The sequence below is a fragment of the Hemitrygon akajei genome, chromosome 3, assembly GCF_048418815.1.
Source record: "Hemitrygon akajei chromosome 3, sHemAka1.3, whole genome shotgun sequence".
In the NCBI taxonomy this organism is placed as follows: domain Eukaryota; kingdom Metazoa; phylum Chordata; class Chondrichthyes; order Myliobatiformes; family Dasyatidae; genus Hemitrygon; species Hemitrygon akajei.
The window spans coordinates 181,163,813-181,181,533 of record NC_133126.1 but is presented as its reverse complement, the minus strand read 5'-3'; the positions used below and the strand labels follow the sequence as shown (position 1 = coordinate 181,181,533).

At 42.5% G+C, this 17,721-nt stretch overlaps 1 protein-coding gene and 1 long non-coding RNA gene across 6 annotated transcripts in view; one reads left to right on the top strand and one right to left on the bottom strand.

Annotated features, from left to right (window-relative positions):
• Positions 1-476: 476 nt before the first annotated feature.
• Positions 477-17,246, bottom strand: LOC140725697 (uncharacterized). 3 transcript variants are annotated; one of them, XR_012098415.1, is made up of 4 exons: positions 16,896-17,246; positions 8,861-8,931; positions 7,419-7,465; positions 477-1,502 (listed from the first exon to the last, which is right to left on the bottom strand). It is a non-coding gene; the product is annotated as an uncharacterized lncRNA (long non-coding RNA). The 3 variants fall into 3 exon arrangements; XR_012098416.1 differs by lacking the exon at positions 16,896-17,246 and adding an exon at positions 16,064-16,218; XR_012098414.1 differs by lacking the exon at positions 16,896-17,246 and adding an exon at positions 15,876-16,055.
• LOC140725691 (sodium/hydrogen exchanger 9-like) overlaps positions 16,516-17,721 on the top strand; it is a 531,897-nt gene continuing 530,691 nt past the window's right edge. For all 3 annotated transcript variants that reach the window (XM_073041518.1, XM_073041520.1, XM_073041519.1), the window contains exon 1: positions 16,516-16,702. In XM_073041518.1, coding sequence (XP_072897619.1) covers positions 16,522-16,702 — 181 coding nt within the window. In that variant the 5' untranslated portion in view covers positions 16,516-16,521. The remainder of the gene's footprint in view (positions 16,703-17,721) is intronic.

Below are 17,721 nucleotides of genomic sequence, written 5' to 3'. Positions count from 1 at the left end.
TACAAATTTAATGATATTTGTCAGTGATAATAAACCTGATTCTGATTCTGATGGTTTTCTGGATATTAAGAGAATAAAGGAAGATGGGATTTGGGCAGACAAATGGAACTGAAATAGAAGATTAGTCATGACCTTGATGAATTACTTTATTAAGTTTTTATTATTCCAAATATATTTAATTAATTTGATTTAGAATTCCGAGCTGCTGGGATGGACTAATGTATTCACATCATTCATCTGGGCATTTGGATTATTGTGTTGCAGTTCCCTTGGCTCCCAGCATAGATTCCTTGCTTCCAGTCTACCTTGCATTTTTCATTGCTTGAAATATGATGTTAGATTGAAAAGGATAGATATAGTTTAATGATGAATCTCAAATTACTGCTTTTAAACATACAAAGATTCTTGCATCATTTTTAAAATAATGAATTTATGAAGTTGTTCATGTTTTGTGTTGATAGAATGACTATTTAGAATATTTTGAAAGGTGAGCTTTATTTGTATGTATAAAACATCAAAGCATACAGTGAAACCCATCACTTTGTCTCAACAGCCAACAGAGTCCGATGACTGTGCTGGGGGCAGACCGCAAGTATCACAATGCTTCCAGTGCCAACGTAGCAAGCCCACCACTCACTTTAGAATGTGGAATGAAGATGGCGCACCTGGAGGTAGCCCAGGTGGTCACAGGGAGAATGCAGAAACTCCTTACAGACAGCAGTGGGAATTGAAACCTGATCAATGATCACTGGCACTGTAAGGTTCAAAGTAAATTTATTATCAAGGTACTTAAACGTCAACATATACAATGCTGAGATTCATTTTCTTGTGGGCATACTCAATAAATCCAATTTACAATAATTAAATCAGTGAAAGACTGCACCATCAGGGTGGACAATCAATGTGCAAAGGACAAGGAACTGTGCAAATACAAAAAGAAAAAAAAGAATACATAAACAAGCAAACCAATCAATCAATAAATTTCAAGATCATGTGATGAAGAGTTCTTGAAAGTGAGTCCAGAAGTTGTATAAACAGTTCCGTGATGGGGCAAGTGATGTTGAGTGGAAGTTATTCACTCTGTTCAAGAGCCTGATGGTTGAGTAGTTATAACTGTTCCTGAAACTGGTAGTGTGAGACCTCAGGCACCTGTACCTTCTTCCGAATGGTAGCAGTAAGAAAAGAACATGACCTGGGTGGTGGGGATCCCCGGTGATGGTTGCTACTTTCTTGCAACAACGCTCCATGTAGATGTGCAAAATGGTGGGAGTGTTACACCCATGGTGGACTGGGCTGTATCCAGTACATTTTGTAGAATTTTCCATGCAAGGACATTGTTGTTTCCATACCAAGCTCTGATGCAGCCTGTCAATATACTCTCCATCACACATCTATAGAAGTTTTAGATGTCATGGTGAATCTTCGCAATCTCCTAAGGAAGTAGAGGCAGTGCTCTACTTTCTTTGTAATTGCACTTACATGCTGGGCCCAGGACAGGTCTTCTGAAATAATAACACCAAGGAATTTTAAGTTGCTGCCCCTTTCCACCTCTGATCCCCGATGGGGACTGGCCCATCCTGAAGTCAATAAGCAGCTCCTTGGTTTTGCTGACATTGGGTAACATTGCACAAACTATTATGTGTGGCCACCCTACAACCATTTACTGCCAAGAATATCCTCAATATATCTGTCAGCCTTCGGGCAACTGAGGGAATTATATTTACATAAGAACATAAGAAAGAGGAGCAGGAGTAGGCCATCTTCCCATTGAGCCTGCTCTGCCATTCAGTAAGATCATGGCTGATCTGACCATGGCCTCATCTCCACCTACCTGCCTTTTCCCCATAACCCTTAATTCCCCCACTATGCAAAAATCTAACCAACTTTGTCTTGAATATGTTTACTGATGTAGCCTCTGCTGCTTCATTGGGCACAGATCTCCACAGATTCACCACTATTTGGGAAAAGCAGCTCTCCTCATTTTCATCCTAAATTTACTCCCTGAAAACTTGAGGGTATACCCTCTAGTTCTCGTCTCTCCTACCAGTGGAAAAGACTTTCCTGCCTCTATCTTGTCTATCCCTTTCATAATATTATATGTTTCTTAAAGATCTCCTCTTATCCTTCTGAATTCCAGAGAGTATAGTCCTAGGTGACTCAATCTCTCCCCAGCTCTGGAATCAACCTGGTGAACCTCCTCTGCACCACCTCCAAAGCCATTATATCCTTCCTCAAGTAAGGAGACCAGAACTGCATGCAGTACTCCAGATGTGGCCTTACCAGTACACTATACAGTGACAGCATAACCTCTCTGCTCTTAAATTCAATCCCTCTAGCAATGAAGGCCAACATCTAATTTGCCTTCTTGATAGCCTGCTGCACCTGCAAAGCAACCTTTTGTGATTCATGCACAAGCACTCACAAGTCCCTCTGCACAGCAGCCTGCTGCAATTTTTTTTACCTTACTTGAAGATAACGTCAAGTCCCAGCAGAAAACACAAGGTTTACTAGGGAAGAGTGATCCCTGAACCTTCCAAAGGTTTCTTAGACCTGAATTACCTTCAGCTGACATTTCAGGCCAATGGAAAAATAATGTTGTCTTCACAAACTTTTCCGAAGTCAGTGTCTTCTCCCACCCCAGCAGCATGGCCTGAGTTACTTTCAGCTGGTTGTGTTGTGGTACCCAGCACCAGATTCCTGGAGCAGACAGTTAGAGATTTCCAGGCACATGGAAAAAAAAATCATGGATGTGCTGAGAACTTCCTTGAAGAAATGCAACATTCTCTCTGACACCTGATTACGCTCGGCATTCAGGATGAGGTAGTAAATTGGATTAGGCTTTGGCTTTGTGGGAGAAGACAAAGAATGGTAGAAGAGGTTTGCCTCTCTGACAGGAGGCCTGTGTCTAATGGTATGCCATAGGGATCAGTGCTGGATTCTTTGTTGTTTGTACACTATAGCAATGATCTGGATGATAATGGGGTTAAATAGATTAGCAAATTTGTAGAAGACACCAAAATTGGGGGCATAGTGGAAGTGAGGAAGGCTGTCATGGCTTGCAGAGAGAGCTGCATCAGCTAGAAAAATCAGCTGAAAAATGGAAGATGGAGTTTAATGTAAACAAGTGCGAGGTTTTGCACTTCCAATCAGGATAGCTCTTATGCAGTAAATAGTAGGGCACTGAGGAGTGTTGTAGAACAAAGGTATCAGGGAACACAGGTCCATAATTTGATGAAAGTAGTGTTACAGGTAGATAAGGTTGCAAAGAAAGCTGATGGCACATTGCTTTCATAAATCAGTGTATTGAGTACAGAAGATGGGATGTTCAGTTTAAGTTACATAAGACATTGGTGAGGCCTAATGTGGAGTATTGTGTGCAGTTTTGGTCACCTCCCTATGGGAAATATACTAAAAAGGTTGAAAGAATACAGAGAAAATTTGCAAGGATGTTGCTGGGTCTGGATGACCTGAGTTATATGGAAAGATTGAATAGGTTAGGACTTTATTCCTTGGAAAGTAGAAGATTGAGGAGTGATTTGATAGAGTTATACAAAATTATAAGGGTTATAGTTAGGGTAAATGCAAGTAGGCTTTTTCCAGTGAGGTTGGGTGGGACTACAATCAGAGGTCATGGGCTAACGGTGAAAAATGCGAAGCTTAAGGGGAACATGAGGGGAAATTTCTTCATTCAGAGGTTTGTGAGAGTGTGAATTGAGTTGCCAGCTCAAGTGGTGCATGCGAGATTGGCTTCAATGTTTAAGAGAAATTTAGATAGTTACATGGATGGGAGAGGTATGGAGCCCCATGGTCCCGGTACAGGTCAATGGGAGTAGGCAGCTTATATGGTTTCAGCAGGGACCGAAGGATCTGTTTCTGTGCTGTACTTCTCTATAACTCTATGAGCAGCCAAAGTGGAGAAAGGAGCATTTTGAAAGGCACTGAGAACTTCAAGGGAGCACAAAAAAGCCCTGGATGAGTGACAACAGTACAATACTGAGGGACAACCCCCTCAGCCACCTTCAGCTTCACACATGAAAGAGACCGTGCTTGCCACCACAGCCTCACTGGCCACCTCTGAACCTACAAAACGGGAGGAAAGACAAGCATTCCTCCATTCTAAGGGACTCCCTCAGAAGAAGAAGAAGTAAACAACAGTTACATAAGATTGATTTGACCACTGAATTTCTATTTGGTGCCTTCCTATGCTTAATGGGGAATTCAGCTATCAGAGGAAGTGTCTTATTCCCTGAAGACACAAGATATCCTCTGTAATCTGATCCAAATGACAGCAGCTGGTTCATCAAACTGCACAGTAAGGACGTGTGGCCTATTCTGCATATGGAGGATCACAGATGACTGGGATCCACTATAACTAAATGATTACTTGGGACTTCATCTAGAGACAAAATTAAAACAGTATGTTATTGAAATTCTTAAATTCTTTAATCTCATGTTTATTTTATTATCAGTGTCTCAAGATGTCTAAAAAATGTTCACTGTATTTATCATAAAATTAGCTAAGTTTTCCTCTCAATTTAAATGCATGTATGCACAAGTGCAATGAAAAACTTCAACTTGCAGCAGCATCATAAGCACATAGCATCCAATATGTAGCATCCAGTTGAAAAGCATAAATAAAACATTGAATTATTCACAATTTTACAAGGAAAAACAATCATAATAAAAATATGTCCTGTATAGTGTAAAATGATGAAGGCAGTTATAGTGTTGCTATACTGTTGTGATGAGGGTTGTGCCAGTTGGATCAAGATCTGAATAACCATATAACCATATAACAATTACAGCACGGAAACAGGCCATCTCGGCCCTTCTAGTCCATGCTGAATGCTTCCCCTCACCTGGTCCCACTGACCTGCACTCAGCCCATAACACTCCATTCCTTTCCTGTCCTGAATGACTGAAGGGAAGTAGCTATCCTTTCACCTGGTTGGTGTGTTTCTTCAGATTTCTGTCCTGATGAAAGGTCTCGGCTCGGAACATCGACTTTTTATTCCTTTCCATAGATTCTGCCTGACCTGCTGAGATCTTCCACCATTTTGAGTGTGTTGCCTTCAGGCTTCTGTACCTCCCTGTTTAGGACCCTGAATGGTAGTGAGGGAGGAGGTGTAGGAGGTGTCTGAAACTTCCACATCTCCCATGGGATCCCACCACCAAGCACATCTTTCCCACACCCACACTTACTGCTATCCACAGGGATCACTTCCTACGTGACTCCCTTGTCCATTCTTCCCTCCCCATTGATTTCCCTCCTGGCACTTATCCTTGCAAGTGGAACAAGTGCCCCTACCTGCCCCTACACCTCCTCCCTCACTACCATCCAGGGCCCTAAACAATCCTTCCAGGTGAGGTGACGCTTCACCTGTCAGTATGTTGGGGTCATTTACTGTGTCCGGTCCACCCGGTGTGGCCCCCAGTATATCGGTGAGACCCCACGTAGATTGGGAGGCTGCTTCACCGACCACCCACTTCCCATTCCCATTCCGATATGTCTATCCATGGCCTCTTCCACTGTCGTGATGAGGCCACACTTAGGTTGGAGGAACAACACCTTATATTCCGTTTGGGTAGCCTCCAACCTGATGGCATGAACATTGATTTATTCTGCTAATGCCCTCACCCCACCTCCCTTTCACCATTTCCCATCCCCTTTTCCCTCTCTCACCTTATCTCCTTGTCTGCCTATCAACTCCCTCTGGTGCTCCCCTCCCCCCCTTTTCCTTCTTCCATGGCCTTCTGTCTCGTTCACCAATCAACCTCCCAGCTCTTTACTTCATCCCTTCCCTTGCAGGTTTCACCTATCACCTGGTGTTTCTCTCTCCCCTCACCCCCCCTCCCCCTCCACCATCCCACTTTTTAAATCCACTCCTCAGCATTTTTTCTCCAGTTCTGCCGAAGGGTTTCGGCCAGAGACGCCGACAATACTATTTTCCATAGGTGGTGCCTGGCCATCTGAGTTCCTCCAGCATTTTGTGTGTGCTGCTTAGTTTGCCACACCACTGCAGAGGTACAATCAGTGTCCTGGAAAAAACACCCAACCCAAATGGTGTCCGGCGCAGGTCATTTATTTATCGAGATACAGCGGGGAAGAGCCCTCCCAGCCCTTCAAACTGTGCCGCCCAGCAATCCCCCAGTTTAACCCTAGCCTAATCATGGAACAATTTCAACGACCAATTAACCTAGCAACCAGTATGTCTTTGGGCTGGGGGAGGAAACCGAAGCACCTGGAGAAAACCCACACGGTCACGAGGAGAACGTGCCAACTCCTCACAGGCAGTATTGGGAATTAAACTGGCGTTGCTGGTACTGTAAAGCATTGTGCAAACCACTACGCTACCAAGCCATCATCCAGCGGGGTTATCTGCAGACAGATTTAATCTCTCCACACTTCAGTCTGAAGTTCCCACCTGCTTTATGAAGTCTACTATCATTCCAGCACCTATGAAAATAAACAGGATAATGTGCCTTAATGTCTTTTGCCTAGTGGCTCTGACTTCCACCATTTTTGGTCATGGCATATTCCCACTAGTTTCACAATCGCTGAAACAGGTCTCCAGCAAATGCCATCGCCCTAGCCCTACACTCACCTCTGGAGCATCTGGACCGTAAAGACATCTACAGTACATTAGGCCATTGTTTATTGACTATAGCTCTGCTTCTAGTACTGTAATTCAAAGCAAACTCATCACCAAGTTCCTAGGTCCGGGACTCAAAACCTGACTTAGCAACTGGATCCTTGACACCCTGACCAACAGTCTGTAAATAGTAAGGACAAGCAACACTGGTACTCCTCATGGCTATGTTCACAGCCCTCTGCTCAATTCCCTGTACATACTTGGCTGCATGGCCAGATATTGCTGTAACTCCATCTCCAAGTCTGCAGTTGATGCTACAGTGGTGGGCCATATCTCAATTAACTCTGAGTCAGAATACAGGAAGGAGACAGGGAGCCTAGTGACATGATGTCATGATAACAGCCAATGTCAGCAAAACAAAAAGAGCCAGTCATTGACTTCAGGAAAGGCATCGATGCACATGCTCCTATTCGCATTAACAGCGCTGAGGTCGAGAGAGTTAAGAACTTCGAGTTCCTAGGATTGAACATCACCAATAGCTTGTCCTAGTTTCACCATGTAGACATGGCCAAGACAGTTCAGCAGCCCCTCTACTTCCTCAGGAGGCTAGTGAAATTTGGCACATCCCCATTTACCCTCAGCAATTTTTATCAATGCATCATAGTTGCGTATTTAATATTTCACTAATATTTGTGAATATCTTGGTTGATTAAGCATTCTTGTTAGCTTGGATAATTGAGTTATATGTATAAATATGTGAGTTGCGTACATCATCACGCTGCCATGTGATAAGTGCGTAGAGTAAAAGAACAAAGTTAGACTCACAATTCGGACTTTCGCATCTTCCTTTGATTTAGTTTAGTGCTTTGAATCTGCAAAACAAAACAGTAGTCAGCATCCAGATAGGAGGCACAGAAACCTGAAGCACAGCTACTCCCCTTCAGTCAGAGTACATGGAGCAGAGGTGGGTCATGCCTTCGTATGGCAACTGTCCTGCCCGTGACTGCGAGAAACTACAAAGAATTGTGGACACAGATCAGTATATCACCTTAAACCAACCTCTGCTCCACGGACGCTGTCCACACTTCTTGCTGTCTCTGTAAAACAGCCAGCACAATCAAAGACCCCACCCACTCCAGATATTCAGTCCTCTCCCCCCCCCCCCCCCAATCAGGTGGCAGATAGAAAAGCTTGAAAACACATACCACCAAGCTCATGGGCAGCTTCTAGCTCACTGTCATGGTTCCCTAATTCAATAACGTTGGATCTTGACTTCACATTCTACTTTATGTTCTTGCACCTTATTGTCTACCTGCACTGCATTTTCTCTGTAGCTGTAACATTTTATTCTTCATTGTTACTGTTTTAACTCGTATGACCCTCAATACACTGTTATAATGAATTGATCTGTATGAAGAGTAAACAAGTCAAGTTTTTCATGGTAGTGTATATTGATACACAAGACAATAATAAACCAATTTAGAAAAACAGTTTGGATCAATCCCTGATCTGATATGGCTCTTTGAGAAAAGTAATGGACGCAGCAATAGCTTAGCAGCATGTAAAATGTTTACCTCTGTTTTAGTGATATACACACAGTGGCCACTTTATTAAGTACACCTGCTTGCTAATGCAAATATCTCATCAGCCAATCATGCGGCAGCAACTCAATGCATGAAAGCATACAGGCATGGTCAAGAGGTTCTGTTGTTGTTTAGACCAAACATCAGAATGGGGAAGAAATGTAATCTAAGTGACTTTGACCATGGAATGACTGTTGGTGGCAGACAGGGTGGTATGACTGTATCTCCTGGGATTTTCATGCATAAATCTATAGTTTATAGAGAATGATATGAAAAACAAAATAAAACATTCAGTGAGCAGTAGTTCTGTGGGTAAAAACACCTTGTTAGTGAGAGAGGTCAGAGGAGAATGGCCAGATTGGTTCAAGCCAACAAGAAGGCAACAGTAATTCAAGTAACCACGTGTTAAAACATTGGTGTGAAGAAGAGCATCTCTGAACACAAAACACATGAAGTGGATGGGATACAGACATAGGAGACTGTAAACATAGGTAGTACCTCGTGTACCAAATAAAGTGGCCACTGAGTGTAAAAGTTCTTGGGCTTCAGGAAGAGCAGTTTAAAGAGATGGTTGCTGATTGAAAATAGACATTCGATGTTATCTTCACATCAGAACAATGCTGGAACTGTAGCTAGTTTTAAAAAGTGGAGGATTTCATATGTTACCACTTGATGTGATCCTACCTGTCTGCAAATGAACATCCAAAGCAGCACACACACAAAATGCTGGAGGAACTCTGCAGTTCAGGCTGCATCTACAGAAATGAATAAACAATCAACGTTTCAGGCCAAGACCCTTCTTCAGGACTGGAGGGGGGTGGGGATGGGATGTGGGAGATGTCCGAATTAAAAGTTGGGGGGAGGGGAAAGAGACTAGTTGGAAGGTGATAGGTGAAGCCAGATGGATGGGAAAGGTCACCAGCTAGAGAAGAAAAAAACTGATAGCAGAAGAGAGTGGACAGTAGGAGAAAGGGAAGGAGGAGGGAATCTAGGGGCAAAGTAATAAGCAGAAGTAAAAGTGCAGAGTGGGGAATGGGGGTGCGAACATCTAAACTAGTTGTGTTCCATATTCAAGGGAGAAAGGAGGATGAACGCCCAGAGTGGAATTTAATTAGAATCTTATTGAGAAAAGGTGGATATGAGGGTGCATTTAAACATTTTGAATGGCTGCAAAAGTGTCCTCTGCAAATGGAGGCCCAAGAAAGCTGGACTTTAGTTTGTTCTTTTATAAGTGTTGTTGGCAGAATCTTCGGAAAAAATAACTTTCAAGAGCAGGCAGAAAACGAAGGAGGGTCTGAGGGTGTAGAGGCGAGTGGCGAGTGAGCTGGCCTGTGGAAATGAAGTAGCAAGGGTGCAGGAGCTGACAAGGTCAATGGGACGGACATGAACGTAGTCAGATGGGTGAGTTTATTGGTATGAGAGCTGAACGGAAGGAAGGAGGGCAGTGAACTCAGGGTGAGAGAACAAATTGAACTGCACAGGATAAGAGATCTCTTTATGCAAAAGAGGAGAAAGAAAAGATACGGCATAACATAACAGCTAAAAAAAAAAGTTCAGGATTTGCTTTTCATAGCAAAAATGTGATTCAAAGTATGAGGCTTACAACTTCTGGAAAGGCTAGTCAGGGCTCAGACTCAATTTTGTTGTATTTCAGGCTTGGCTTTATCTTTAGTATCCTTCTCATCAATACTGCCAGAACTCCCAATCACATACTGAGCAGAGAAGAACTGCAGATAACCACTCTGGTAACAATAACGAGAATTTGTTGAGCACTCTATTTAGAAAGATTAAAGATAATACCCCACCCATTATGGAATTATATGGTTTCCACTCACTGGCATTTTTCAAGGGGAGCAGCTAGTGTATTGTCAATGTCTGCTATTAACATCATTTTTTAAAAAATAAATGAAATGAATAGTCAAAGAGTGTAGGATATTCAAAAGTAATTTTATTAAAAACTGTGATTGTTTTAAAAAGTTATCTTTCACTGCAATTCCTTTGTCATTTTTTCTCTTCTCTATAGCTCTTCTTCCTTAGAAAATAATCCAAATGTGATGGGTGTCTTCTGCTCCTGCAGAAACTGTCAGTTAAAACACTTCTTTGAAAGGTAAAATTGGTTATCACCAAGATCAGTGAGGATGTGGTAGTGTAGTTGTTATAACACTGTGTCTTAATCCATAGGCCTGGACTAAAAATCCTGAGTTCTTTCTCATTTCCTAGTTTTCGAACCTGAAGCATTAACAGTTTTCCTTTGCACAGATATTGCCTAATCAACTGAGTGTCTACAGCATTTTCAGCTTTTATTCCAATGTTCAGAATTTGTAGTCTGTAGTCTGTTTTTCATTTTTTTAGATTCATTGAACACTACAGCACAGAAACAGGCCCTTGGGCCCATCTCATCTGTTCTCAGCCATTAATCTGCCTAGCCCCATCGACCGGCATCCAGACCACAGCTTCACGTCTCATCCATGTACCTATCCAAACTTCTCTTAAATGCTGAAATTGACCCCGCATCCACCACTTGCTCTGGCAGCTTGTTTCATATTTTCACCATCCTCTGAGTGAAGAAGTTCCCCTTAAACATTTCACCTTTCACCCTTAACCTATGACCTCTAGTTGTAGTCTCACTCAACCTCAGTGGATAAAGCCTGCTTGCATTTACTCCAACTAAACCCCTCATAATTTTGTATACCTCATCAAATCTCCCCTCAGTCTTAAATGTTCTAGGGAATAAAGTCCTAACCTACTCAATCTTTTCCTATAACTAAGGTCCTTAAGTCCCAGCAACACCCTTGTAAATTTTCTCTGCACTCTTTCAATCTTATTTACATTTTTCCTGTAAGTAAGTAACAAAAACTGCACACAATTCTCCAAAATTAGGCCTTGCCAATGTATTATGCAATTTCAATACTTCTGTACTCAGTACAATGACTTATGAAGGCCAACATGCCAAAAGGTTTCTTTACGACCCTATCTACTTGTGAAGGAAATAGGGGTTTGTTTTACTATTATTATCAAAAGTATTAAGCTAAAAGAAGTGCTATTTCCCCAACTTAATGTAATATTTGTTGATGATTGTCAGGTATGTATGTGCATATAGGGCAGCATTAGGAACTGATTTGTATTACGTGTTATCACTATGTATTGTTGTACTGCAGTTTAGTTGATGCTGTACTGCCATTGGGAAAGACTTCCCAATTACTAGCTCTACACTGATGAAGCAGCAACATAAATATACTGGCATTCAATGTAGGATATTGTGCCTTGGGCAAGGACCAGCACAGAGAGCAAAATGGAGGACATCAGAGATGACAATAGGAAGTTGACATGATGGATGTGTTGGGGAACTTGAAAGGTGTGAGTGGATCCAATAATTTGCACTGCATATAGAATGTCCGGAAATGTTAAGAGAGTGAGCAATCTTTTCAGGATCACAAGGGTGGAAGTAGAACAGGAAAGTGTGACCATGCATGAAAATGGAAAGGAAGCACCATTGCTGATGAGAAGCCAGCGGAGGCACCTGCTGGAGAAAGGTGAGACGCGAATTTTCCATTACCATACAATACAGAGGAAGATACAATGCCTGATTTATAAGTGGGATGTGTCCTTATAATGTTATACAGTGTGCTGCTATAGATGGAAAGTCTGAAAAATTATGATAATGGGTGTTCTTCCCTCCTATGTAGCCCTCAAGTTTTTCTATCATCCTTGTGCCAATCACACAGTTTCTTAAATGTCACTAATGTTTCAGTCTCTACCACCACACCTGGCAGCGCATTCCCTGCACCCACCGTCTGTGTAAAAAAAATATTTTCTTCCAAGCACATTAAAATTACGCCCCCTTGTATGAGACATTTCTGCCCTGGAAACAGTCTCTGGTTGTCCACTGAACCTATGCCTCCTATAATCTTGTACACCTTTATCATGTCATCTGTCATCCTCCTTTGCTCCAAGTATCAAAATAAATAATTTTGTGATTTCAACAGTCTTAGTAAGACCATAGTAAAAGTCCAGTGTTTATAACGGTCATCATGGGAGGAAGGTTGAGGCACAGTTCTGTTTGAAATCGTAAAAGGAAGTTAAGTCAAGATGGTTGCAACTGAGATCATGGTATCTAGTCATGTACAAATATAATGTCTAATTGTAACTCTTGTGGTTATTGGTGGGTTCCTGGCAATTGTGTTAATTCCTTTGTTGACATTTTGTCCATTTGGGTGAGTTGACTAACATGATGATACAGAATGCATAATACATTGCAATCTGTCAAGAAGTTATGTAAAGGCAACAAGACCAGACGTGAGGCATCCCTACTAAAGTAATCCACTGGAACTGGGAGTATCCAGAATAGATATTTCAAAGCTATTATTTGCAATCTCCAGTTTGACTTAAATGAATGAAGAAATCAAGAGATCAAGTGAATATATCATTGATTGAATTGCAGTCAAATATTCATGTATATAGTATTTTTTATTATTTTCAGCCTGCATCAGTCACTGGGTGGCTGACAGTGAAGAATGGAAGCAGTTTGTTGGAAGTAAGTAAGATTATGAAAGGCATAAGTCGGGTACAAATCAAAATAAGGCCATAAGACATGAAACATAGGAGTAGAATTAGACCATTCAGTCATGGCCGATCTATTATCCCTCTCAACGCTGTTCTCTACCTTCACCCTGTAACCTTTGACGCCCTTACTAATCAACCTGGGCTTTAAATATACCCAATGACTTGGCCTCCACAGCCAAGTATAGCAATAAATTCCACCAATTCATCACCTTCCAGCTAAAAAAAATCCTCCTCATCTCTGTTCTAAAATGATGTCCTTCTATTAAGAGGGACTGCCCTCTTGCCATAGACTGTACCACTATAGTACACATCCTCTCCACACCACTCTGTCACGGTCTTTCAATACTCAACAGGTTTCAATGAATTCCCCCTCTTTCTTTAAACTCCGGTGATTAGAAGCCCAGAGCCATCAAATACTCCTCATATATTAACCCTTTCATTCCTGGGATCATTTTTGTGAACCTCCTCTGGCACCTCTCCTTTGCCAGCACATCTTTTCTAGATAAAGGGTCCAAAATTGCTCACCATTCTCCAAGTGCAGTCTGATCTATGCCTTATGAAGCCTCAGCAAATTTTTTTTACACCAGAGAGACATCAAAAACAAGAAGGTATAGATCATAGGTGAGAGATAGAAGTTTTAAGGGGAATTCAAATACAGTATGTCACTTTAACAGTGACTGGACTATTTCAGAAAAATACAACAAACCACAATCCCTGAGGGCATAAACATTATGTAAATGTTTACATAATGGTATGCAAATAAATTTAGGCTATGCAAAAGAACTATTGGTTATGCCGGGACATAACTTACTTATGCAAACGTCAACACAAATGAATCCACAGATATTACAGAAATATCTGAAAATCAAAACAAAATTGCTGAAAATCTGAGAACAAAAGTATGGTGGGGGTTCTCAGTAAACCAGGAAATGTCTTTGGAGAAAGAGAAAGCTAACATTTTAGGCCATTGACATTCAACAGAACTGACTGTGGATATGACTGTGACATTAAGTCATTGACATGAAACAGTAAATTTGATTGGAAAGATGTAATGAGTGGTGTGCCATTGGGATTGGATCTGAGAGCCCGCTTGCACGAGGCACCAACAGAATGGTTATGAAATGTTCCAATGAACAAAGCTTGGTGGGGTGGCAGGGGCAGTGTAGGGATAGCATTACAGTATCAGCGACCCAAGTGCAATCAAAGAGTTTTAGACAAGAAAGTATAGATCATAGGTGAGAGATAGAAGTTTTAAGGGGAATTCAAATACAGTATGTCACTTTAACAGTGACTGGACTATTTCAGAACAATACAACAAACCAGAATCCCTGAGGGCATAAACATTATGTAAATGTTTACATAATGGTATGCAAATAAATTTAGGCTATGCAAAAGAACTATTGGTTATGCCAGGACATAACCAATAACATAACTGTACTGGGCAGCTTTCCTCCGGGTGCTCTGGTTTCCTCCCATAGTCCACAGACATTCCGGTTGGTAGGTTATGTGATCATTGTAAACTGTCCTGTGATGAGGCTAGGGTTAAATCGGGGGGGGGGGGGGTTGCTGGGTGATGCAACTCGAAGGCCCAGAAAGGCCTGTTCTGTGCTGTATCTTAATCAGTCAACAGATAGATAGATAGATAGATAGATAAGTCAGGCATCATCTATGGAGAGGAATAAACGACTGACATTTCAGGCCCTGTTAGCCTCCTTCAATCCTGACAAAACAAACTCAGCTTGTCCAGTCTCTCCCCTTGTTAAAGTTCTTCAACCCAGGCTCTATTTGAGTCAACTTCTTCACTTCATCCAGAGCAATCAGCTCCATTCTATAGTGTGGTGCCCAGAATTGCACACAAGTGCAGCCTAACCAGCACTTTACAACCTAACACCCCAAATACTATATTCTATGTCCCACTCTATTTGGGCTTATTCTGGAGGTAGGGTACACAGCAAATACTATTTTCAACAGCAACCAATCTCCAGATTTGAATGTGGATTGCAGATTGAATTTAAAATGCAACTCTGAACAATGGTCTCCCTGGAGCTGCAGACTGGGGCTGATCACCTGAGATGAGAGACAATGGGGATTAGTGCTCATTTTGGGTGGTGTGTTGGAAGTGTTGAAAACTATATGTAATTAAGAGAAAGCACTGATGACACATTGCACCTATAGGATTGTCCTGCTGTTACCTTTGATCTTCAGCATATAAACATGTCATGTAATATTGGGGCAGGCAAGCCCCTGCTTCCAAGAGCGCCTCAAGAATGAAGCTGCTGCTTGTTTTGCTGAATAAAGACATCTAGAGTATGTACACCAGCTTCAGTGTCTCTCTGGAGATTTCATTCGCAGCGGTACAACAAAGGCATGCCAAATGGGTATCAGACTGTGTGGCTATTTTCAGGGAACAACAGATTTGCAGCCCTTTGCCTCTTTGTTCATCAACATTCTCTAGTGCCCTACCATTTACTGCGTTTGTCCTCCTCCTATTTGACTTCAAAAATGATGATCTTGCACTTGTTGGTGCTTAGTTCCATCTATCAGCGCTTGCCCCACCTTTCCAACTGATCTCTATCCTGCTTCAGCCTTTAGCAACTGATGCACCATCAATAACTCTGGTATATGTAGTTCACCACAGCAACCTTCCTCACAGTCCACCACACCACCCCCTTTGCAGAGGTCTGAATTACAGACGGATTAGCGTATCTGAATCGTGATTCACAAAAGGGTAGTATCTAGATGAGGCAAGTATTGGAAAAGATAACATAAGTTATTAATTATTGCTAGGGGATGAGGTTGCAAAATTAAGGAGTTATAGTAGTTACATAAGGCATTGACGAATCCCATCAGAAGAACTCTTACAGTTTTGCGTCCTTACTTCAGAATCAGGTTGACTATATGGAAACTAAGAATCACTGTTTAAATAAGATGAGTCACCACTTTAGGACAATTATGAGGCGAAATTTTATTCCCCAGAGGGCCGAAGCAGAACTATTGAGTATTGTTTGGCCAGCAGATATGTGTTCAACGACCTGGTTAAAAAAAAAATACTGGGAATAGGTTATAACGCAGAACTGACGTTACATTATCTCAGAAATTACATTATTAAATCGCAGAGCAATAGTAAGCGGCCGACCTGAACCATTCCTGCGTGGGAGTACATCCACAGATGCTGTGTGACTTGCTGAGTACTTCCATCATTTTCTATCTTAAGGCAAATCTGATGCCTGATTCGGACACCACGGAATGGTGTTCGGTGAAGAACCGTTCGGGGTTATACAGTCAGGGGCAGCCTGAATGAAAGAGGGAGAAAGGAGCAAATACCTCTTCATCGTTGCGCCTGGAGCCAAAAGCTCAGCTGAATGACATTGGGTGGCGCGGCCCAGAGCTCTCCGGGAGATGTAGTCCCGGGTGCTGTCACACTGCTGAGCAGATGGAGAGTTGAACTACAGCTCCCATAGAGCAGCGCGGCGGCTGCCGGCAAGCAGAGGATCTAACGGAGTGGATCCCCGGTGAGTGGGTGCTGACACTCCGCCCAATTTCAACCTGCAGTCATTTCTGACAGTTCGCCCAACTCCGGCTGTCTGACTGGCGAACGTCAGCCCGGCATCCTCCCTTGTCGCCAACTGCAGGCCGGTATCAGCGCTGACAATTCGCCCAAAATTCAGCCTGATCACATCCCTCCGAGTCTGAGCTCGCATTCGACGTAGTTGAATCGCCCGAGCCAAGCCCGGAGAGAACCCCTACCTCCCCCTTCAGCCCAGAGTCTACATCCGTCAAAAATGGTGCCCCAAGTTGGGACGAAGTCCATCTCGGGCCGGAGCGTTGCAGAAAGTCACCGCCAGGATACGGTGCAGCTGCTGATATTCAACTTTTTGCTGATTCTCACCATCTTAACTATTTTTCTATTCAAACATCGGAGAGTTCGCTTTCTGCACGAGACTGGAGGATCAATGTTTTATGGTGAGGGCAGAGTATAAGTTATCGTGTCGGGGGAGGGTGGGGTGTAGCAGAGTGAACCATCTCCATTCTGGGTATTGAGTGGAAATCGATGCACCAGTTAGTGTGTTAGACAAGAGTGAATGTATTGGTGATCTCCCAGCATGAGGAGTCTTGCAGCCTTGGAATGGCTGTTGCAAACAAGTCTTTCACTAACCTACATCGTCATGGCTGTCAGCCGTTGGGTTGCAACAGAGGAAATGACCAAATCAGCGAGATGAGCTCCTTGGCTTCTCTGTCGATGCTCAGGTGCCGTTGCAAACAAACAGCTTCGGGCGCTGCTATTTCTTCCTTTCCCGACGTTACTCTGCTCCGCCACCACTGCCTGAGGAAGGGAGCACATGAGAGACGTGGCGTGCAGATGAAGCACATACGGTGGCACACTGTCGGGGTTCTCAGACGAACTCTTTGGGTTTGAGACTAGGTTGTACAAGTTTCGGTTGGGGTGGAGGTCTGAGATAAGTAAGCTATAAAGCAACACGGAAGAACACAGGAAAAGGTGGTTGACGTTTCGTATTAGATCAAGTTAGACTTCGTCCGCAAGTGCAATAAAGTTGTTTGCGGCGGACAGCAATGAATATGGGTCATAGTTAGGCATTACCTGCCATTGAGTAGGTATTTATTGCTGGATGTATATTCTCAGACACTTATTTTCTCTTATTGTGACCACAATAAAGAGTCTGTATATGAAGCCGAGGTATAAGCCCTCTCTCCTCCCGTTAGTGCAATGTTGGCAAATACAGAATGCATTAGTTGATTGTCTAACATGAGATCTAACCATATGTTACTACATTTTGACTTTCCTATTGCTTTGCCAATAGTCACTAATACTGGCATCATGCCATTTCTCCATCATACCCCAACATCCTAGATAGTGTGAGGAAGTTAATGAAAAACGTTATCTTGCAATGCATGCTTGAACCAGTTTCTATGACAAATAATAGTATATATAATGCCTAAGATAAATATGAATTATTTAGTAA